The sequence below is a fragment of the Temnothorax nylanderi genome, unplaced genomic scaffold (genome assembly GCF_030848795.1).
Source record: "Temnothorax nylanderi isolate EJ_2023f unplaced genomic scaffold, tnyl_v1.0 TNYL_tig0055_pilon, whole genome shotgun sequence".
In the NCBI taxonomy this organism is placed as follows: Eukaryota; Metazoa; Arthropoda; class Insecta; order Hymenoptera; family Formicidae; genus Temnothorax; species Temnothorax nylanderi.
This window is the reverse complement of record NW_027249117.1, coordinates 1,122,451-1,147,417: the sequence shown is the minus strand read 5'-3', so window position 1 is coordinate 1,147,417 and position 24,967 is coordinate 1,122,451. Positions and strand designations below refer to the sequence as shown.

The 24,967-nt window shown below is 35.7% G+C and overlaps 2 protein-coding genes across 11 annotated transcripts in view; one reads left to right on the top strand and one right to left on the bottom strand.

Moving 5' to 3' along the window:
• The first annotated feature begins 1,902 nt into the window (after positions 1–1,902).
• On the top strand, positions 1,903–22,919 carry LOC139772960 (carcinine transporter-like). 6 transcript variants are annotated; one of them, XM_071707049.1, is made up of 10 exons: positions 1,903–2,026; positions 18,426–18,701; positions 19,023–19,218; positions 19,622–19,880; positions 20,379–20,571; positions 20,938–21,043; positions 21,132–21,235; positions 21,547–21,761; positions 21,865–22,040; positions 22,453–22,919. In XM_071707049.1, the coding sequence occupies exons 2-10, from the start codon at positions 18,430–18,432 to the stop codon at positions 22,669–22,671; spliced, it is 1,740 nt and encodes a 579-aa protein (XP_071563150.1). In that variant the 5' UTR covers positions 1,903–2,026; positions 18,426–18,429; the 3' UTR covers positions 22,672–22,919. The 6 variants fall into 6 exon arrangements, with proteins under 6 accessions (XP_071563150.1, XP_071563151.1, XP_071563153.1 ...); XM_071707050.1 differs by lacking the exon at positions 1,903–2,026 and adding an exon at positions 9,132–9,252; XM_071707052.1 differs by lacking the exon at positions 1,903–2,026 and adding an exon at positions 9,262–9,540.
• The window catches only part of LOC139772959 (carcinine transporter), a 47,900-nt gene continuing 45,841 nt past the window's right edge, over positions 22,909–24,967 (bottom strand). For all 5 annotated transcript variants that reach the window (XM_071707048.1, XM_071707045.1, XM_071707047.1 and 2 more), the window contains one exon: positions 22,909–24,551. In XM_071707048.1, coding sequence (XP_071563149.1) covers positions 24,443–24,551 — 109 coding nt within the window. In that variant the 3' untranslated portion in view covers positions 22,909–24,442. The remainder of the gene's footprint in view (positions 24,552–24,967) is intronic.

The following is a 24,967-nucleotide window of genomic DNA, read 5'->3' as shown; positions in this document are numbered from 1 at the left end:
ATAAGCCGTGTATGCATATAATTTAAGCTATCTTATCACTGCATTGCGGTCGCCCGACAATTCATCAGTGCGCGTGAAATTTCAGAATCTGTTCAACGAGACCACGATTCGTCACATTCTAACGCTTAGAACCCGAGAAGCGCGCAACTTTTCATGCTATCTCGATTTTTGTGACCTTGAGATTGATAACGAATAACGATCTATATAACGCGCGTAGTTATTAACGTTATAAGGTATTTGCGATAACGTGGATCGCTAATACCTAGCACAATTGGCATCGTTCAAGAAATTTACACAGTCGTACAGGATGGCTCGCGTAACCATATTGAGCCACAAAAAGAACGAAAGAAATTATTTTGTTTCCGAGGGAAGCAAGTACTCAAATTGTCTTTTGTCGAAATGTTTTTTATCAAAATTAAATGGAAATTTAAATTACGAAGACCTTTCCATTTAAAGAGTATTTATTTTTTCTTTTCCTTTCTTTAAATGTACGATATTAACGTCGTGGGTTTCACTAACGTCGCATTGTACCCGACAAATTATAAATAAGGCTAGTGATATGCTAATTTTCTTCACATATAATAACAATAATCTTTAATACTTTTATATAATCACTTCTTACAATTTTTTTATTTTAATTTATTAATTTAACTTATTAAGGAGGTATTCTGGTTTGAAAGGTCGTAAAAAAGATATTTTTCAGGAATTTTTTATAGGGAAACAAAAAAAGCGAATAATGTCAAACTTTGCAGGTTCTTATAGCCTTATTTTAAGAATAGGTATATTCTTATTTTTTAAGTTACAAAAATGCTCTTTTTTTTGTTTGCTTATCCTGACCACTATCAGCTCGCAAAAAAGACGACACGGTGTAAATGATTCTAGCTGTTTTAGGTATTCAAAATGCAAAAACCAAAATTTTTTTATTCAGGAAAAAAGTGTGGCTACCGTCTAAACTAGAATAAACATTATACGTTTATTAGATTTTTTGTAATAAAATATTAACAAAATTTTTTTTTAGGAAAAACTAAAATATTTTTAATAAAAAAACCGCCATTTTGTCTAGAATGAAAATATTGGTTCAGTTCTAGTTTAAAATAGCCATATTTTTCCTGAATAAGAAAATTTTTTACGACCTTCCAAAATACGCCCTTAATTGAATTTATTAATTTAATTAATTAATAGTAATTTTTTAATTCTTTGTACTCCACTGCCGTCGCTACAGCAATATGCGTAATTTAAATAAATAAATTCATAAACGTTTATAATTTTTTCTTTTTGAAACAAAACTTTTGGTTTTTTAAAGTTTTGTACAAGTTTGTTAGAGTTGCTGATTTGATCGGATCAAAAAATGCTCGAAGTGCAAAGAGTTAATATTAATTGTAATATTAATTTAACTAATTTTCTTATATTATTGATAGCAAAGATGGTTGCGAGAATGGTCAAAGTTAGATGAAACGTCCTGTACTTCTCGCGTTTCGCTGCAAATTCGCGGAAGGAATTTCCCATCAAATTTGTCCCAACGTTATTACAATTGGAATAGCGGTTTTATCAGTCAAGGTTTTATGCTTAAGTTATAGCAGGACGCCTATCGACCACCGGCCGCACGTAGTTTATTTCTGGCTTGCGAGTTTGGCTCATTCGAAACGTGAGTTCCTAACAGCGCGCCAGATATTGTTGCGAATTCGTAGGTAGCGGAACAAGAATTGCGCGGTTGTCGACAACCGGTTTACGCGAGTGATATCCTACGCAGATTTTATTTGGCAGACGATAGTACAAATAAAAGTGATTAAAGTTCTTTCGACACCGCGATTAATAAAAACTCACGGTAAATATAGAACGATAAAGAAATTGTGCCATGGACTGTTTAATATTTATCGTAGAATTATTTGAATAAAATAAGAAAATAAACATCACATCGGAAATTATTCTTGGTGGTGTTACCTTATTTCGATGTTGCAATTTAACGTCGTTGTGCAAAACCGTCAACGTGTAATTTCATCCGTAACCAACGGTGGAAGATTTACCGGTAAGTCAATGAAGTTACAAGAATGACTACGTTTACAAAGCGCTTATAATCCAGTTTAATAACTATATCGTATACTATATCCGATCCAAAATTTTTCTTTTTTTTATTATAACGATCATTTAAATATGAATTAAGACAGGACCTATTCTTTTACTAATAATTTACGCTAATTTACACGAGTTAAGTTGTTCATTAGTTAATTTATATGAATAGAGCCCACACCTAACGCGGTCGGGTCCATAACTGTTAGGGCTCACAAAATTTAAATTTTATTTACAACATTAATATTTTATATATTTAATGACAAGGATGGGCGCCAACTAATTTCACGAAAATTAGTAACGGTAAATAAATGTGATTATAATTGAACGGAACTCAGGGGTGGGAAGTTGGAAGGACCCATTATTTGATTTAGATAATTGGAAGAACCAAAAATAGTCAACTTACGTTCTCAGATGAACAAAACAAATCAGGCAATTCTTACTTGCTTGCTCCTTGAAATAAGATCAATCTCAGATAATTGATGGTCGGTAATATGACCTGATTCCATTCCTTTAATAATATTCCATTATCCTTTAATAAGATTCCATTCCTTGGAATAATATCGACTTCGTATATAATAAATGGCCGGTAATATGATCTGATTCCGTTTTCTCACAAAAAGCAACTTAACAGTTCCACGGCCTTCCAAAAGAGTGAGTGTCCGATGATCTATCGATCCGTCTAATGATGGGGGATCTAGAATTGATCAGTTAGCAGTTAGCGCAAGCGCTCTTATCACCCCTCCCATCGGGTCGATCTACGTCGACGTTGAGGAAAAGTATTTAATTGTACATACGGTTACAGATTATATTTTGATACTCTAAAGTCTAAACATTTAAATCAATCTTTGATATATTATGTACGTGTACATACTAAAAGTTGTAGTTTAAATATCAAAAAAGGTTTATATCTAAATGATCAATATGATCAAAAGAAGAAAAATTTTGGATTGGATAGTACACGGTAGTTAATAAACCGGATTATAAGTCATAAATAGTCAATGACAAAAAGCATGCCGGTACATACATAGCTATTAAAAGATTTTCTGTTTCTTTTCTATATTTTAAAATGTATCTGTTAGGTATTTAATTAAATAATAATTGCATTTAGATAAAATTTATGCTGATACGTTTTATTATTATTTTTTATTTATCATATAATTATCATGTGCTTTTAATGACTACGTTTACACGGCCCGATTTACGCCGAAGTTATAACATCGATGTTACTATACTGATGTTAAATGCCGTGTAAACGCTCTTTTACGATGAAGTTATTATATAGATGTAGTAACTTCGTAAAAGAGCGTTTACACGGCATTTAACGTCAGTAGTTATAACGACATCGATGTTATAACTTCGGCGAAAATCGGGCCGTGTAAACGTAGTCTATGTGTCTCATATTAATTTTTATGTATGCATATATCTATCTTTAAAAAATCTGCTTAGATTTTCGACAGTGTTTTTTCTACGACAACTTCGAAAATAAATGATTAATATTAGTACAAAAATTGGCTCGCTATAAGTTATTTTTGTTTATTACAATGCGTAACAAAGCGTTGTCTTATTTCTATCTTGATTTCTTCGGCTATAAGTATTCTCCTTTGTATTCTCACATACGCTTCATGTCTTTATCTTTTGTCTGGGACGTCAAGTTCTAAAGCCTTTGTTCCTTTTAAAGACTAAAATTTATATAAACTAAACTTTTTTTTTTTTTAAAAAAAGCCTCTCCAAAGAATATTAACTTCAAACTGTAGAAAATGTAGATCCATTGCTGACAGCAAACTCGTAAATTTCGATCGCAAGTTTCCGCACCGTCATGCGTAGAACTTCTATCAGTCGCGTGTATATTACGAAGGTCGTATTGATTTTTTCCTCAGTGCTCGAACGGCAAATTTACATACAATTTCGCCCCGGGGAGAATGCAAGTTTTCTATATGTACACATCGAGTGTGTCGAGCGAATCCTGTTACGAATGAATCTTTTATGCAGCATGATTAACGGGAAGAAAGTTTGAGTTTATAGTTGCGAGACATGTAATGAGGCGTTATATTTGTAAGGAATATATATAGTGTGTTAAACTTGATTCTGTGAAACCGCGTCTTTTCGCAACAGGATAAATTTTTATTTCTCGCACTTCTTCGTATCGGCAGATCATTTTTATCAGCGAGATTTTTTTCTGCGAGATTTGTTCCTTGCGTATTTACAATTTGGAGGGGGTGCAAAAGTCGTCATTTTTCGCTCTCAACGGGAACCTGTAAAACATATGCTTTGCTACCTTATTTGAGGTTGAAAGAAGAAGAAATAATATTCTTTTCACTAGGAAACTGCAGGAAATATTTTAGAAGCGATAATGAATGTCTTTAAAACGTGTGTCAAAATAGCTGTGTTTGAGAAGTTTAATAAGAGACGAAAAGTTTTGAAACTAGAGCACTACATTTCCATTTAATAAATTCTACACCACGAAATTGTATAGAAATGCCTGTAGGGTAGGTAGTCCAACAATGAACCATGTAAATTTCAGAAGCTTATATCTCTCTCAATTATTGAGTTGGAGATCTGTGTTTTTGCATACAGTTCATGAATTTAGTTGGCTACATACTGTATAAGATGACTTATAAGTCATTTTTAAAGTTTAGCCACAATTTCGATTTTTTTAAAACAATCAAATGGTTCATTGTGTACAGGGGTATACACAATGAACCTAGCCATTTTTAACAATAAACCACATGTTTTATACAGTGAATTTGTGTTATTTTAGTTTTACTATGTTTTAAAATGTTTATTTAGAGAAGAGATAATTATAAGACATGATAAGTAAAATTAGGATAGTAAGACTTTAAATTAAAGCTAACTTAAATATATATGTTATTTTTTCATTATTTGAAGCTTACAATCAAAATTATTATTTTTAATCAGACTTTTTCTTACTTAGATTATTATTTATTGTAACAACTAGTCAGTTTAATAAGACTTATAACACAGATAACTGTAGTAAAAAGCAAAATGGTTCATTGTAGACCATATAACATTTTTTATACGGTAAAATAATGCAAAAGAAGAAAGTTGCTTACAGAATTATAAAGCCAAATATACATATAAAATTATAGAATAATGAAAAAAATAATAGATATAACAACAAAAACTTGAAAAATACGTAAAACTTACGAATAAAACTTAGTTTGTCATCCAAAAATCACAAAATACGGTCTCAAACGGCCGTACTTCGCGCGATTTGCCGGCCGATTGGGGAGCCGAAGAGGGGTTCAAATGCGAGTCATTGCATGACAACAAGCACAATCTAGCAACACTACATTTATGAAATATTGCAGTGGTTCATAGTGTACAACTGGTTCATTGATGAACTACCTACCCTACATACAACACGAGCGCATGCACCATTGCTAATATCATATGTAAATACATTTATATATTAACTGGCGAGGTAAACGTTTCTTATTCTGATTGAATATTTATATATATTTTTGTCAAAAATGATACATTTGTAAACACCGATTCTTACTATCTACGCACAAATATACACTCCCACCCCTACTCCCTACCCTCCCTCACATACGCACACACGAGGCACTAAGCTACGTCCTTAAAACATAGATACCCAAGCAGCATTTTTCGGTTAACTTTCCGACTAAGGACTACTTTTCTACTAATCACAACGTTGTAAGCGGTCCAAGAAAGTTATAAAATGTAACTTATAATTACTAACGTTTTTTGGACGTTGTCTTAACGTTAAAATTACGACGTGCTTTTTTTATCACTTTCCCAACGTCAAATTTGAAACAGTTTAAGTCCTATTACCCGACGTTAAGATATTTAACGTTTGCCTGACGTTATACTCTGCACCACACTTTTAGAGCGACTTCAATACGTAATTCTCAACGTAAACCAACGTTTTGTTATCAAACGTTGTAAAACGCTAACGTTGTGAAACGTCGCCTGTGGTCATTTCTGACTGACGTTAAGAAATCGCGAGAAATGGTAACAAATTCTAGCGACGCATGGCGGTGCTAGGACGTGGACGACGATGACGGCGACGACGCTTCGGCGAGGTATCTCGCTGGTACCTTCGACAGGGTGTTCGCGGGCCCTGAGACGAGCGAACGACGTATCTTTTCGTCTCTTTCTTTTTTCTTTTCTTTCGACCCGGTTCAAGAAAGAGCGCGTGCTACGTCAAGCGGGATCGCCGACGGCAATTCGCGGCGTCGTGCGTGAGCTACGAGGACGATGCGACGAATGTTGACGATCCACGGCCGAACCGGTCCATCTCACGCGGTTATCGTCGTCGGGAAGCAATGCGCGCGCGGTTCACAGCTCGAAAGCGCGTTCGCTCGGCTGCACGGCTGCCATAACCATAACCTACATCACATCATCATAGATGGTATTGCATAGGTCGGATTTGGTTAAGATATACGACTCATTCGCAAATCTAGTATAGAATTTTCGACTAATCGATACTTTATCGACATGTTAAGTCAGTTTGAAGGGGATGCTGGAGCCGCAGGCGAACTCGATCAGCGTCGATAAAGAAGTGCTCACCGACTATATCTGTCCTTGTATAGACAAGGATATAGACAAGGATAGCACCTAACCTTGCATCTTCCACTGGTCTAAGTAATATCTTTCTTTTTAGGCTTCAAATCTTACTTCTAATTGCACGATATTATTCCTGACAGTTTTTTGTAGAGGGCTGCATCACTATTTTCTATAGAAAAACTGCAGAATTTTTGTATAAAGCAAATATTGTCGTCAGGTGAAGACAATATTTATAAAAATAAAATTTTTTTTTAGTTTATCAGAAAAAATCATGTACAGCCCTCTACATTTTTGTGCGTACTTTAATCGTGTAAAAGGATTTTCCATTCTGTTCAGCCAATTCAAAGATATTGCTTAGACCGATTATGCCTTGTCGCTGTCACTCCAGGATCCCCTTAAGACTTTTAAGCCTTGTGTACACGATACTAGAAATCGGTCCGAGTTTCGGTTTAAGCCAATGAAACTGCTGCTTTTCTGTAAGAGCTGCAAGTTGATTGGCTTAAACCGAAACTCGGACCGATTTCTAGTATCGTGTACACAAGGCTTTAGTCAATATAGGTACAATTTTGCCTACAGCTAGTGGTATACTACTTAGTTTGCAAAAGTCTGAAAAAGTTCATTATTTTATACGAGAAGACAAATCTTAGTAGAATTTATCGCACCTCTTACTACGTAAAGTTTGATATAGTGTGGAACGCTGACTTCACCATTTTCATTCCTCAAAGAAGAAGGCAAATAATCCGCCATTTTCCAGTATATTTAGATTTATATTTTTTAACGCACTTTATTAACAATTTAAAGCATTTATATAATATCTGTTGTTAAAGTTTTAACAACATGTTTATTTTAAAAGTAATTTTGATAAAAAAAATTAAAATCTACATTTTGAAAATTTTAGTTTAATAAAATATTTAGTAAATTGGAATATTTTAGAAGGGATTCGTCTAATTTCGACCTATCATTTCCACATTTATCAATAAAGTGGGTTTTGTTATAAATTTTCAGTGCTGGGTTCGTGTATTTATGGCAAAATTACAATAGTATCAAAGACTGCGCAAACTATATTTTTCCTCTAAAGCCATTTTATTTGTGCCAAATTGATAAGTACGTATTATGATACATTTATTACACCAATGCCGTCATATGGTTTGAATGGAAGCACGAAAACTACACCTAAAATGTACGTTGTGAAAAAATAACCTCAGGTCTAGCAGAGTGTACAAAATCAAAGTTTACAAAAATTACTTATACCAACGTTAAAACTGGTGGAAAAAATGTAACCTCAATTTAACTTATATAAGTCGGATCCCAACGTTGGTACAACCTAAATTTGATTCCCCAAATTAGTGCAAAAGAGGGTTGAAACGATGTAGCGAAAACGTTGAATACCAACGTTAAGTGTGTTTATCTTAACGTCGGGCGGACGTCAAAATGCTGCTTGGGTACCTGCAGAATATTTAAATGATTATTTTGAAGATAATCATGATGGTTCATCTGAATTAGAATCCAAAATCTCCTAATCTTTGGTAATTATTTAGTATGGGAAATCCAGCCCCAATGACCTTGATCTTGACATATGTTGTCAAGGACATGACTCTGAGTGACTTTAATATACTAATAATTACCATATAAATATATGGTTATTTATATGAAAATATAAAAATATATAAAAATATATAAAAATATATAAAATATATAAAAATATATAAAAATATATAAAAATATATAAAAATATATAAAAATAAAAAAAATGGAGGCAGCCACGTCCTCGTTCGTTGCCTCTGGGTTAGACGCGGTTGAGATCTGACTTATGAATTAATTCTACAGTATTTTTTTAACGAGGGTTCGTGTAAATCTTCGAAATACACTAGAAAGCCCGTACTTCGTGTTAGATTGTTATTCAATAATACCATCTTTATATAAATCATTATCTTACATATGCAACACTTATTTTACACAAATGCACTTTAACTCTCATTCATGCGTTTCAAAACTTTTTATATTTTGACACACGTTTTAAAGACATTCATTATCATTTCTAAAATATTTCCCGCAGTTTCCTGGTGAAAAGAATATTATTTCCTTCTTCTTTCAACTTCAAATAAGGTAGCTAAGCATGCTTTACAGGTTATTTCCGTTGAGGGTGAAAAATGGCGACTTTTGCACCCCCTCCTTTAGATAACATGATAGCAGGATAACATAATTTCTTCGTGTTCACATACACGTGAAGAAGATGAAGAAACGTGAAGAAAACTTTGAATCCGATTCGCGAATGTAGAAAACAAAGAAAATAATATTTCAGACTCTCTTTTTCGAATTTCGGAAATGTCTTTTCTTCAAGATTTTGTCTTCAACCAAAGACAAAATTCAAGAAGCGTGGAGGTCTGTTTGATTCGCGCGTCCATCTCTCGTTATTCTTCCGCGACGGTGATCAGTCTTCTCTCACCACTGTTCTTCCTTTCCTTCTCGCTACTGTTGACACATATATACGTGATATATCACGTTCTGCATGCCGAGCTCTCATATCAACGATACTCATTCGGGTTTCCTCTTCAGACAGCGAGTTGCGCTTCGCGTGAGAGCCTCGTCATTACCATCGCTTAACCACAATCGATCGTAAAAAATACCGCCGTAAGTGGTAAACATTAAAAATTATCACATAGTGTAGTGGCATCTGGATTTACAATTGTCGTAATTACGAATTACGAATTATTCATAGTCAATTTGCAATAATTTCTTTGACAGTTTGTGTAATGCTCACTGACTATAGTTTTTCGCAAAGTTACTTTTCCTGCAACGCGGGAATTATACATTACGTGAACAAATTGTAAAATTTGCTGACGTTCGGTGATACAAATCAAAGATTAAATATACGAAAAGATTAAATATACGTAATTAGTGCAACGAAAAAATAACAGTGTAAGTATTAACAGTTTTAACACAAAGACTACATGCAATTAAGTTTTGGATACATGACGTATTGAAATTTGAAAATTTACAAGAATTCAAACAGTAGAGAAACTTATTGCGATAGGTTTAAAGGTATAGTGTCGAAAGATATTAAAGTTTTTCTAATTATAAAAAATAAAAAAAGGAGAAAGATTGATCAAAGATACTATAAATCTGTAATAACTACAATTAAAGATTAAAGATATTATGAAAAATGTAAATATCGAGAATAAGCTCTCCTTAGACACCCTGTGTTTAAGATGAAACTTGAGCAATGTGTTAAAAGTATGAATCATCGATCGGATATCAATGACCAACTTCGGGGAGGCATTTAACATATAGGCTCATCGCGTTAATATTAATTAATTGCGGACGTTAATATATAGACGTGACAACAACGCTTTCTACGCAAGAAAATGTTTATTTTAATAAGAAGACAAAATAGCGAATAATCACACAATCGCAACCGCGAAGTTGTTCTATATATATATATATATATATATATATATATATATATATATATTCGCGGAATGCCTTGGCTAATTAACCTTAATGAATGGTCAGCCGCAAGATATTCGCAATGTGAGTACAATACAGTGTATATACGTGCGACGATTTTCTATCATCATTTTTTTTAATTTGGTATCAAATGCTTATACGCGTACAAATTACGTACACGTGTAAAATTGTAGATTTAAATCTATAAACGTTCTTATTCTTACATGACTATTATTCTCATGCTTGAGAATAGTGCAAAGTCGTGCAAAATTAAAAGCATAACGGTCTTGCAGAACGCATTGTTGCGTCTGCCTGTTAAAAATTATTTTTATCGCGTTATCAAGCTGCGTCGGACCACTTTGTGATCTGTCGTGCCGGTATTTACATTTGACATTGACCCTTTGCCGCAACTTTCGATATCTCGTCGCTCTTGAACGGCAATTTTTATGTATATTTCTTTTGGGGCATTTGTCAAAGATACACACAATCATCAAGTATCGCGGGCACGATATTTTTCGATTTTCAAGAATAAAAAGTAGTAGTCGTGTCAATCGTCCATGAACAAAAATCTCAAGCGTTCTTTACAGTCAAAGCAAGCGTTAATTTTTTGGAGAAACGAAGTACGTGCGTAATATCGATTATCTATATTTTAAGGCTCCTGCTCGATTATCAAGTCTGCATTGACAGTACGCTTACAATTAGCGTCACACTTGGCAAAATTGTGAAACTAAAAGGCGTGAAAGATAACGTGAAAAAGCTAATTAGATACAGTTACCTATATAATAAGGAGCCAAACGCCATTTTCGCGATTTTTAGTTCCGCATTGTAAAGTGATCATAAACATTGCAGGACAGGAGATTTTCTTAAAAAACGCGTATAACACATGGAATTGTATTTGAGGAAGATTATAGTTCGGTCATTATATTTGAGATAACGTTGGCACAGAATTTTATTTCTAATATTTCGTAAAATTTACTCCAGCGAAAAGTTTTGGAGTTGGTTCCGCATTGCAAAACTGCGTCCAATTATTCTTGTAAGTTACGGCGTCATTTTTGTTTTAGTGCAGTGTTTTTATATTTAATTATCGTAGTGTAAAAATATACCAAAAACTCTCATTTTATGTTAATTTAATATGTGAAAGTAAATATTTTTATTTCAATTCAGCAGTTGTCGAACAGCTTATTTTTCATCCTTGATTAGGCACAATTCAATTCGACATATGTGAGTTATTTATTGATTATTCGAACGAAACGAAAGGAGACTTTTCGATATATTTTACAAGTTTATTCGGTAATTCTTTTACAATAGGGCCTTTTCCGAATTAATTTTGATTTTTTCTTGCGGCTCTCTTGGTAAAAACCTTTGTTGTGACTCCGACAGTGATAACACAGGCACACAAAAAAAAAGTGTCTTGGCCGAGACACTACACTAGTGTATTCCCATGTACTTTTTCCCGCTGAATCCGAATCCGAAGTCAGAATTGTCAGATTGGCTAAAATTTATGAGATAACCACAAAAAAATGCTCAAAAACACGAATTAAAGGCAAAAAAAATTGTTTTATTGTGGTTATCTCATAAATTTTAGCCAATCTGACAATTCTGACTTCGGATTCGGATTCAGCGGGAAAAAGTACATGGGAATACACTAGTGTAGTGTCTCGGCCAAGATACTTTTTTTTTGTGTGCCTGTGTTATCAATCGGGGGAGCTCGAAAAATATGTACCCTACCTATTTTTTAAACCTATTTTTACCTAATTTTTTTACTTGTTCTTTCCAACATGGCTTTCCGGATTTTTCGACGTTATAAATATAAAGTGGCCCTTAAGGAGGGTGGTTGCTCAAATCAATTTGATAAGAATAAATTTATGGAAGATATTCGTCTATGGGAATCTGTCGTCCATACTAAAGTTGAAGATAATTGTCTGCATGGTTGTCGAGTAATTAATTATTGAAGTTATATTCTTGTCTCTCTCTTTTACACGGGTGACACAGCAAAAATGTTACCTAACCTGTAATGTAACTCTCGAAAGCATATTAAAAATGATAAGAATTTAATGAAAATAGGTGCAAATAATTACACAGGCACACAAAAAAAAGTGTCTTGGCCGAGACACTACACTAGTGTATTCCCATGTACTTTTTCCCGCTGAATCCGAATCCGAAGTCAGAATTGTCAGATTGGCTAAAATTTATGAGATAACCACAAAAAAATGCTCAAAAACACGAATTAAAGGCAAAAAAATTGTTTTGGCCGAGACACTACACTACTGTATTCCCATGTATTTTTTCCCGCTGAATACGAATCCGAAGTTAAAACTGACAGACTGGTTTAATATTATGACGTATCCTTAAATTGTTTTTCTGTGGTATCGCACTCTTTTAGATTCAAATGATCGATGCAGAGGGTGTCTTTAATTCGTGTTTTTGAGCATTTTTTTGTGGTTATCTCATAAATTTTAGTCAATCTGACAATTCTGACTTCGGATTCGGATTCAGCGGGAAAAAGTACATGGGAATACACTAGTGTAGTGTCTCGGCCAAGACACTTTTTTTGTGTGCCTGTGTTATTTACATATTTAGGAAGAACTTTCTCAAAGACTGAAATGATTCGTCTTTATAGTTATCAAGAAATTGTAAAAATAAAACAAGACCACATTTATTATTTCCACATTTCAACGTGGATAATAACGTATTTGGGTTTTAATTGTACAAACAACTCTTTTTAAACCTTAAGAAACAGCAATTGAATGCATTCTACATATTTATTTGCTAAAATTCGTTTATTTCACGCGACGAAAATCTAACCTACATGCTTTCTCCCTGCCGCGCCGCCTGCCCCGCAGCGGGACGCAAGACGCAACCAACCTCCTTAAGGTGATGCTGGAGTCGTCTGTTTTACCGGCATTTTTTGCCGTCACGTAGCGTCGTATTAATTTGACAGAATTAAAATTCCTTTTCCAGAATTGCAATATATACATCAATGATTCAGGGAAACTTCGATTTTACATAGAAAACGAGAAAAAATTACGGAAGTACAGATTTCCTTATCTACTTTTATCCTAATATGGCGTCTCGAGTTGCGGCGAGCTGTCAGCTCATCACAAGATGTGTTTCATATAAAAGATATACCATTGATACGAACGCGAAAACAAGCTTCCCTGAATTGCACAACAAGAAAAACATTGATAAACCCCCCAAATCAAGATTTGGAAGCGTAATATAAAAGTATGATGTCGGTATGCATCGTACGTATGTGTGCGTGCAATGTAGCGTGCTATCCTTGTCTATATCTTTGTCTATACAAGGACAGATATAGTCGATAACATAGAAAATGGTAATTTTGTTGGTTATACAGACGGCTCCAGCATCACCATAAAGGACCGATATCTCTGTTCGTATACTGAGAGAAAGTGTCGGTATATTCTCTATTATCCAAATACAGCAGTCAATGTCTTGTACTGTTGTTTATATGAAGCCGAGTAGGAGCGGGAGAAAAGGAAGACGAGGAATGTACTACGCGACGAACAAAATCATAACAAACAACGGTATTTATGCATAAAAGGAGCACGCACGCACACACACACACACACACACACACACACACACACACACACACACACACACACACACACACACACACACACACACACACACACACACACACACACACACGGGGGGGGGGTGCAAGGGAGGCCTTCGGCGTGTGTGTGTGTTCCGGCATATCGGAAAAAATAAGTATAAATGATTATCACTGTCGGAGTCACAACAAAGGTTTTTTACTAAGAGAGCCGCAAGAAAATATCAAAATTCGGAAAAGACCCTATTGTAAAGAATTACCGTTTATTCTACCGATTACAAACAATTATTTTATTGGAAAACATTTTTATTTTAATGTACGTTGCAAGGATTTTCATGACAAATTTTCTCGGTTGTGATGTCATCAATCCAAGCTGTAATGAGTGGACAAGAGTTTTAATGGCATTTCAACGTTATATAAGCTATTTATAATTTGCTTACAGTGCCAATAAATGGTAGGATATTAAGCATCTAAAAGCCATTTACATATTACATTTAAATTACTTAAATAAAAGGATTCGGGTTTTAGCAAAATCCTATAACAGGTTTAACCCGTTAAGTCCTAGGAGGTCTTTACACGCTTTTCTATTTCAAATCCTTGTAACTCAAGTTCTAATCAAAATTTTTAGACCGCAATTGATATTTAGAGGTAAAAAGAGTTGCTCTTTTCGAAAATCTAGTTAGAATTTCTGAAGAAAAACATATAATGGTTGAAAGAGTAGAGGTAAAAAAAGTAAGTTACCCCTATCTACTGACCTATATGTATATATACTGACAAATATTCAACTATAATAAATGATTTCGTCTACCTTTTTGAGCGGAATTTTTGTTATACTATAGATCACTCAATTAATAATTATATCAATTTATTTTACTTAAAAAGGTAGACAAAATCATTTATTAGTTGAATATTTGTTATTAAAACCGTAGAGGTTACTTATTTTTTTACCTGTACTTTCAACCTTTACATCTTTGATCAGATATCCCATCCTATCACCGATTAGATTTTCGGAAAGAGTAATTTTTTTGCCCCTGAATATCAATTGCGTTCTAAAAATTTTGATTAGGACTCACGTTACAAAGAATTAAAACAGAAAAGCGCGCAGGGGCCTCCTGGACCCTTAAACGGGTTAATTTAGTAGGTACTACGTTCCCGAAATTCTCAACGCCTAAATATTCTTATTATATATTTTAAACATCCTTCGATATGATGCCGATACATTTATCTGATATTATTTGCATTATCATTGTCATATTAAGTGGGTATAAAAGCGACGTTATCCAACATCGTTAATCGCGCCCTGGGTTGTCAAACTTGTGCTTGATCTTCATTATCTCGATCGAGACGCGCGTCACGAGCCACTTGATCCCGTCACGTTCGGACAACACTGGCTGCTCAGATCGCTCCCACTTAAGTTGTCATTTGACATTTCCACTAGGATACGCTTAAGCTGCATGGACTTTGCACCGCAACGATATTGTAACAGAAGCACAGAGTCCGCTCATTTTTATATCCGATGTTTACTCGATTTATTAAGCTCTAACTCGCCACCCTCGCCACATTCTGGTCCATACGTTTTTCTAATTTTCACATAATAACATAATTTTCTAGTTTCTTTTATAATAAGTTCAGTTTAAACTCAAATCATTTTCTTGACCTTATATTATTATAAACATCTTATTTATCTCTGTATTTCTAATTTTACATTACAAGCTTAAAGATATTAATTAGAATGAAAATGATAAAACAACAAAGTCGAGTGGTCTCACGGACCGTAATGTGGCAAATTAAGGGCCAAAGCACATAACATATGGCGTAGCGATATACGACTGTCGTAGTCCTCGTCCTGACAAATCAGGATACGCCAAAGCTTGTGCGTTACTTACATCCACGACTACGACTGTCATATGTGCTTTGGCCCTAAGGTGGTTCGGCTAGTACCGTATGAGTCAATATAAGGCCTAAATTTTTATTTAAGGCTCAGTCACAATGAGTCTTGTTACACGGCGGCCGTTAATCGGGTTTAGTAACATCCATAGTTATAACTACCGATGTAAAATGTCGTATAAACGCTAGTTACATCCGGTTTTATAACAGCAGTTGTTATTACTCTACATATCCCTTCGTGTAAACGAGCATACGTTATAAGAAGTTACAACTACAGATGTTACTAAACCAGATTAACGGCGCCGTGTAACAGCGGTCAATGAGAAAAATAAGGAATAAGATAAAGGAATAAGGAATAAGGAATGTTGCATCTCATTTTAATGTACATGTACTAAAGTGAGATGCGACATTCCCTTATTCCTTATTCCTTTATCTTATTCCTTATTTTTCTCATTGTGACTGAGCCCTTAAGAAAAACCATTTTCATGGATATATTCTAGACACTTATATAATTACTGGTTTTATAATGTAACTTTTCATTCGATTATGTATCAATTTATCTACTGATATTTATTGTTATATTACTACTGATGATTATTATTATACTAAATGTAAACAGTTCAAGATTTGACTTCAGTTGACATTCGTACAAGAGAAATGTCGCGACATTGCATCTCTTCGCTGTAGGCAGTTATCATGTCAGTGCCATGTGTTTGAGTGAGGTTATGTATTGTGTTTACGTTGAAAAATAATGGAAGGTAACAAACAATTTCGATGATGGGAGATTTGCTTGCAAAAGAATAGTAGGTACTGTGGAAAGAAAACACTACACGGCGCGGCGTTGCCATATGTTCACGTCGCGTACAGCTGATCGAAAGGCCGACAAGAAACGCGACAATTCATCAACTTTTGATTGAATTTTTGGTCTTATTACACGTCAACGTCGTTTTGTCTTATACTTAACAAGTGCTAGAAGAATTAAACAATATTATTTTCAGTTTTTTCAACTTGTTTCTTTACAGACAGTGAGTGAAATTCTCCAAAAATGTATGTTTTTGGTACAATTTCCCATAAAACCTATGTTAAAAATGCCAACTTTGAGATTTAATATCTCAAAAACTAGACGTCAGATCTTCTCAAAATTGCAAATTTAAGTGTATTTAGGTTCTCTTTATAACATATTTTTAATTCAGATTTTTGAAAATAAGTATGGTTAGCTAGGATTAAGGAGGTTCGCCTATTAGTCGAAAGTCAACTTAGAGTCTTAATTTTTTTATATGATTTACATAAACAATTTACACAAATAATCCCAAAAGTTGAGCAATATTGACCGTATAGTTTTTTTTTTGTAATATTATTCAGAAATTGACCACTTTGAGCCTATCGCCTCATGAGAAACTGTCGCTCAGAGGTAAATAATTATATTATTGATTTAGTACACACTTAGCCAACTTAGGACTTTGAAAAACTATAGCATTTGACAGAGGAAACATCAAGGATTGCATAAAAACTTTAAAAATATGATTTCACCGTATGGATTTAAAGCTTTATATTGTCAGAAAGTTTACTTTTACCTCGTGGATCGAATTAGTAATGACAGACGTTGCCATTGGCAACGCAACAGCTGATGCGAACCTAACCTCACAAACAGTGTTTAACCACTAATCGTGAATCCACGACACACGCAATCATCAATGTATTAATCATTTTAAGTCTTTAGTATTCTCTGACAATTGTTCATATAGGTTTTTATAAATTATTTGTAATTTTTCTTTTACTTTATAATGTTGGATAATAATAAGTACCTGACAACGATTCCCGAGTCGTTGACGTTCTCATACTTCGGCATATATTTGTTAATATTCTATACACGAATAATTTACGAAGAATATAGCACACAACTAGCATCCACAATTCATTATACTAATATTGCATATAATTCGGAATCGCTGTAATAACATTATTATTTAATCGCATTTTTGACTTTGAAGTAGTAGGCGAACCTCCTTAAGGGGATCCTATAGCGGCAGTGCACTTTATGCACTAAGTGCACACTTTAACTCGTATTTTATTTATTATAAATTTTTAAGAGCAAAAATGCAAAATCGGGCTGTTTCGGGAACTACATATGAGCTTACTGATTAAAAATATCCTAAATGGAATAAGATTCATTCGATATTTTGGCTAAATACTTATAATTCGTAATTAAATTACGTAATTAAATTACGAATTATAAGTATTTAGCCAAAATATCGAATAAATCTTATTCCATTTAGGATATTTTTACGTAATTAAATTACGTAATTAAATTACGAATTATAAGTATTTAGCTAAAATATCGAATGAATCTTATTCCATTTAGGATATTTTTAATCAGTAAGCTCATATGTAGTTCCCGAAACAGCCCGATTTTGCATTTTTGCTCTTAAAAATTTATAATAAATAAAATACGAGTTAAAGTGTGCACTTAGTGCATAAAGTGCACTGCCGCTATAGGATCCCCTTAAATCGCGCGCACTTTGTTACTTATATATATAATATTATAGGGGAAGGACGCTAAATTGTGCCGAGTTTCTTTTGCCGGAACAACAAATATTGCGATCTTTTTGGCTGTTAAAAAAATACGCTGTCTACCAGCTTCAACTTTGCATCTATAATTATATATTATATAGTTAGTTTATATTACTCTTTTCTTTATAGACATTTTTTGAATCATCAAGCCTTTCTCTGTAGTTTCAAATTAAAATATTCCGAGCGATTTTAAAAGTTTTTTTTTTTAGTTTGAGTTACTTTCGGTTGATGAAACCGACTCTATTTTCCTTTTTCTTTTTTCTTTTCCTCAACTTGGTTTGCTGAGTGTAAATCTAGCGTATCAAATATTGGCATCCCTTAGAACGATGAAGAACTCAAACGGCATGAAGAACCCCACAGATACCGTAGATCCGAACGAAAACACCACGCCGAGGCCGAAGTTGGAGACCTTCGACGATGTCTTGCCGTACGTTGGTGATTTTGGCAGATATCAGTGGCTGCTTCTATTGGCCTTGCTTCCCTACAGCGTGGCTTACGCCACTCTATACTTCTCGCAGTTCTTCCTCACCCTGGTGCCGCGGGAGCATTGGTGCAAGATAGAGGAACTGATCCCTTTAAACCTTACGCGGGAAGAAAGGTAAAATTTCCGCAACAATGTTACTTATTAAGATCCTATAAATCAAAATAATATATTTTATCATGCTCTAAATAACATATATCTATATATTTAAAATTTAAATTTATATTACATAACTTAATTATTATTATTATTATTGTATTAAACATTATAAATCTATAATTTATCAAAATAATTTTGAATTGTAAAACAGTCGAGTTGTTGTAAAAGTCGATTAATTGTTTAAATCGTTTCCTTTTTCTCTTGACGTATTATTATCTTTTTGTTATCTTCTGTCTTTGAAGAGATATATTTCGTACATTTGGAGGTCAATGTTTTCAGAGTGAAGATCGGCGTACCAAAGTCGCAGAATTATCCGTACTATGACCAATGCCATCGAAGGGATTTGGATTTTTCCGTTATTCTAAGTCACGGGAAGGACATTCGTTCGGTCGAATTGAAGGCAAACAAAACCGTGGACTGCAGCCACTGGGAATACAATTTCACGCAGATCCCGTACGCCAGTATAGCGGCTGAGGTGAAGTATCCTTGAATGCATCGCTGTGCGTATAAAATATACGAAAGACACAGAGAAAGAGAGTCAAAATTCACGAGTACTCTTGTCCAAACGGTCGAGCGATTAACTGAGATTACGCGCGATTTCTTCCTCGTAATTTCAATCGTAATCCGCAGACCGATAATATGCGAATAAGCGACGAGAGATGAAGAAATAAAATAAAAATCAATTTACGTAAATACACAAATATAGCGTTGCGTTTCTCGCGTAATTTTAATCGTAATCCATTTCAGAATAATAATATGCGAATAAGTGGCGAAAGATAGAGAAATAAGATAAAGATAAATCCGCATAACTCCCCGTATGCAGAAATGTGACGAACGTTGCGTTCCTCGCGCACTGATTCTGGATCCTTTGTGATTAGCTAGATTGGGTATGTGACCAGGAATACCTCATATCGACGGCACAGTCGATCTTCTTCTGCGGCTCCATTGTCGGCGGTTTGCTCTTCGGATGGATCGCCGACCACAGAGGCCGGATTCCCGCCTTGATCCTCTGCAACGGCATCGGGTTCCTGGCCTCGGTCGCAACTGCGAGTGCGAATACCTTCTTGTCCTTCGCCGTCTGCAGATTTTTTACCGGTCTGGCTTTCGACAACTGCATCAACATTCCGTTGATTATCGGTGAGCGATCGACAAGAGATGATCGGCCGTGCGAAGATCGTACGCGTCGCTCGCGGCACTGAATAAGAGAATCTATTATGACGTCCGTTCAAAATTACATGCAAAGATACGCGGCCACATTTTTCATTTTTCTAAATTTTTCTACATGTTACATAAATCTGGACTGCGGATCTTCTCTACGGCAATAATGCGCGCACGTGTCCGTACATAGTTTTCATTACAATGAATGGTATTACGTGCAGTAGTCTACCCGGAAAGCTCGACGGAGATGAAAGATCATTGTATTCGATCGGTGACGCGTTTTATGAATATTTATAGGCGTGAATGTTACGGCGCGCATTCATTCTGTACGTAACTTTATTGTTAACTTTTACGTAAGCTATAAGCTATGAATTGAACGTACCACGTACTATTAATTAATCTGTTAAATGGAACTTCGGGACTTTTTAAAAATATTATATAGGTAATAAATCAAATCCCGAATTTTAATCTCGCCAGTGCTCGAGTACATGGCTGTGAACAGGCGAACTCTCGTCGTTAACGTTGCCTTCGGCATATACTTCGCCGTTGGAAGCACAGTTCTACCGTGGATCGCGTACTACGTCGCAAACTGGAAATTCTTCGCCTATGTCAGCGCGATCCCGATGGTGAGCGCTTTTATCACACCATGGATTCTTCCCGAAAGCGCTCGGTAAATAAATATCATGCGCATCTTCAATTTGTTCTACTCAATCATTCAAATCTCAGACACACACACACACACACACACACACACACACACACACACACACACACACACACACAAACTTTACTATTGCATATAATAATTATTTATGTAATTTTATAATTAGAGCATTGTAAAAGGATTTCATATTTCTCCGAGTTGAATCAAATAAGCGCGATATTTAAATAAAATTTAAAGTTCTTAAGTGGGCAGTGTCGCAATATCTAGAAATTCATGTTGCTCTTAGAAATTTATACAGTTGTAAGCTCGTTTCACTGTTAGCCTCGTCCTCCAAACTTTCCGCTGAAATAGAAACACTGTTTCGTTATTAAGATGGTTCGTCGCCAACGGCAAGATAGACAAAATGGTGCAGAAGCTGCAACGGATAGCGAAGATCAACAGGAAGAGCCCTGACACACGCATCTACGAAGTCTTCGTCGTAAGTAAGATTGATAACGCGACGCAAAGCTGTGAGACGTGTGAGACCGTGACGCAATCACTCATTGTCCACCTTATCGTCTTTACAGAGAAACTTGACCGTAACCGATACCCAAACAGAAAGCGCGAACGTCTTCGATATTCTCAAGTCACCGCGTCTAGCGAAGAACACCATTCTGCTAATCTTGTTTTGGTGAGTGAGATGCAACTTTATATTTCCCGCTGTCGCTTCGTCGCGTCGTTTTTCCTTCCTTATTCGATATATTGCCTCTTCGAGCTTGGCGGAACATTAGTTTTTGATGATCGCATTTCCATCGTGCGAGAGGATATATCTTGACATAATTTCCTTTCTTGAAAATAGCTTCAGAATCTGATGACACATCTCAGATCTTATCCGCTAAACTAAATTTATACTGCGCTGTTGCTTTTGAAATCGGATATAACGTTATAGTCCGCGTCGCGTACGGCGACGAAGTTACGGATGTACTTTCGGGTACTTTCTAGGTCCTTGACGATGATAGCTTTCGATGGCCACGTATACTCCCTCAAGCTGATCCAGAGCTCGGTGTTCGTGTCCTTCTCCCTCGCTTGCGCGACCGAGCTGCCGGCCGGGCTGTTGCTGACGTTGCTATTGGACCGCTGGGGTCGCCGATTCTGCGGGTTTATCACTCTGGCCATGACTTGCCTCTTCAGCTTCGCCGAACTGCTGTTACAGTCGAGTGAGCGCATATACACATGGGCTTTCAAATGTGTCTTTCGAATAAAATCAAGCGGTCCGCGACCATGCCGCAATCCCTTATCTCATGCGTTTTTATTATTCAGTCGCAGCGAAACTGACGATGTCGGTGCTCTCGCGATTTTGCTTGAATATGGCAGCCAATGTGGGCCTCCAGTACGCAGCCGAGTTGTTGCCGACCCCCATTAGGACGCAGGGCGTCGCATTGATCCACATTTTTGGCATTGTGGCCCATTCCGTCGCGCCGTACGTGGTGGATAGCGTAAGTGACCTTTTGTATTCTTTACTTAGGAAGAAGACGATATTGTGGAACAATTGACACAACTATTCTGCATTATGCATGACGATGTAATTAGTAGTATTATTAGAAAACTATATTTTTGTAGTGGAGATTCTAGCAGAGAAATTTAATTACATTTAAAATATATCTTATTATAAATGGTCTATTATTGTCAATCACAAATAATTAAAAAACTTTAAGAAATTTAAGAAATTTGTCCAAATTCAATGTAGACTTCGGCAGGCGAATATTGAACACCCTATCGCATATTGCGTCTATTATTTAATTATTTCTTGGTGTATCGATTTAGAATGAACACGTTAGAACCTTCGTTGAGGACAAAAATGCAAGCTTTATTCGCGTATTTTTAGTCAATCAATCGAAATTGTTTTAGGCCAAGGTTTGGGACGGGCTGCCGATGATGATCATCAGCGTCGTGTCATTTGCAGCCGCTATCCTGGTACTGTTCCTACCGGAGACGCTCGGTCGCGACCTCCCGCAGACCCTACGTCAGGGAGAGGACTTCGGCAAGGAACAAAGCTTCTGGACGATGCCCTGCTGCGGAAGACCGTGTCCGGATCGACATCGACATTATCGTCCACGCGAGCTGTAGTCTTTTCAACTCCGTTATATAATAATCTTCGGCGCGATCATCGAAGAAATGTAATTAGAAAAAAAGATACTTGCGCCTCGCGCAGCACGTGATAATATGATAAGTAATTAAGCTTCTTTTTGTACGAATTAATAAAGTTCACAGATAAGATCGGAATAATAATCTTCCGATCTGAGGAGCATTTTCTAGGGAGATTTACTTTTTTTTAGAGTAATATGATAATACAACGACAAACGATGATAAAACAATTTGTTTTTTTATTTTACACTGTTACTCAACCACTTTCAGATGGCAATGAGCGAAAAAGTATGTTGACATCTTCCGCGATTTTCGAAGAAATTTCCAAGTTTTTGGCAGTGAAAGATGAGAAACATGTCTTTATGCGGTGAACGCGGTGCCCCAGCCTATATACATTAAATTACTTAAAGTCTTCTATTTACATAATGAAAATTAATTCGTGCATGATTGCCATCACCGCTAACAATTTCGCAACAACTCTTGATGATACATCAAGAAAGCGATGACAGCCCTTTTATTCGTTCGCACAGTTTATCTAGGTCCGTTGCATCTTTTCGAGAGTATCAAGTGTAACAAGGCGATCTCTGTATCTGTATCTCGATCGGTACGGAAAATGAGCTGTTTTTTTATATACCGCGGGTCAGAAATATCGTTCGGGCAAGGCAAGGAACAATGAGCGATGGGATGTGGACATCCCTTTGTAATAGTACATCTTAATCCCGCTGAATGTAGCGAACGTGTATATGAATATCTATAGATACGCGATATTTTTACTCGTGAGTAAATAAAATGCGACATTTGGCACACCAAGCTTCGCCACCCTATGCAATGTAAAAAATCGGATACGTCGGATATTACACCGATCTCGAGCCTCGTGATATCTCGCGAACGGTATGAAAAAGTCAACTGGCTCGTCAATCTAGTCTCGCTAAAACTACGCTTACAATTAATCAAATAGCTTTGTACACAGCTGCATCCTGAAAAAGAGCGGCGAAAGTCGAAGTCGCATCGCGAAGAAACGATTTGGAAAAATAATCTGGCACTCTCGAGACAGTCGCGTCGACTTCGAAGTTGCGCATTCACGTTTGCATTCGTGTCTATCTGAGCGTGCACCTTGCCGGATGCATGGAATTGAATCCTGCATTCTTATTTCCTAGAGTTGGTCAAGGTAGAGTTAAGCCAATATCGGCCGGAAGTTTCGAAGACGCCATTTCCCGATCAAACCACGTGACCAACTTGATACGCGGAATTTTCAAATTGCTGAAACTTCAGTTTGTATATTAAGGCTGCGTTCCGATATTCACTGTCAATATCGAAAATCTATAGTGTAGGTTAGTTACGTAAACTATAGATTTTCAGTACTTGCACTTTATTTTAAATAGTATTATTAAGATTTAAAACATATCAGTAGTATTTATTTCAAGTTAGAATATTTTATAATTGCTGAATACTTTATATATTATTAATTGATATGACAACAACCTGTCAAATGTTTTGAAAAACCGGAAGCGCTAATCGGGAAATGGCGGAGCCAATCAGCGAAAGGAACACTAGTTGGCTTAACTCTTCCTTGACCAACTCTATTATTTCCTATTTTATGTCCCTCTTCACCACCGTGCGTTACCGCACTTGACGTGTCCATATCGCGTCACTTGTTATAGTTTAACACCTAAGATCACACACACGCGGGCGATATTGACCGCGATATTTACAACGATTTGGCAAATTATACGTAACCGCGCGAATACGGCCGTTATAATCTTGTACAGTCTATAGTTTGAATACTGCCGTGATGGAAGGCCGCGTTCGTCATGCCCTCCTTCTTCTTCTTCTTCCTCAGCGATTTCTTCAATTTCGGGGTCCTGCAAAAATTTCGGGAATAAAGAGATAAGTTTACGTAATTATTACTAACAAGGAAACCTCGCGAAATTCTAATTTTAAATCGGAATTTTTAAATTTAAATTTCTTTTCAAAAATTATTTTTTTAAAATATAATTAATATAGTTAAATAGAGGTGTTCTTGCCATAAAACTTTTGTATAAGACATTTTTTGATATCTCGAATACTTTTCGAGATATATCGAGAAAAACCGCTCTACATATGAGGGGTACTTCTACCCCTTTAAACCACATGTTTTTAGGCCGCAACTAAAAATTTCGAATTTCGTCTATTTACTCCCTCCCTCCCCCCACACACATATGTATAAAGTTTCATTAAGGTCAGAATTTTCAGATTTGCAAGATTCCCTTGTAAGAGAAATACAGAGGGACCTTCTTCT

What these genes read in the sequence shown, in the direction of transcription:
- LOC139772960 (XM_071707049.1), top strand. Translation starts at nt 18,430, where the DNA reads ATGAAGAACTCAAACGGCATGAAGAACCCCACAGATACCGTAGATCCG. An exon ending in ATTCTGCTAATCTTGTTTTG is followed by an intron (nt 21,236 to 21,546) that starts GTGAGTGAGATG and finishes GGTACTTTCTAG; the next exon opens with GTCCTTGACGATGATAGCTT. An exon ending in CGAACTGCTGTTACAGTCGA is followed by an intron (nt 21,762 to 21,864) that starts GTGAGCGCATAT and finishes TTTATTATTCAG; the next exon opens with TCGCAGCGAAACTGACGATG.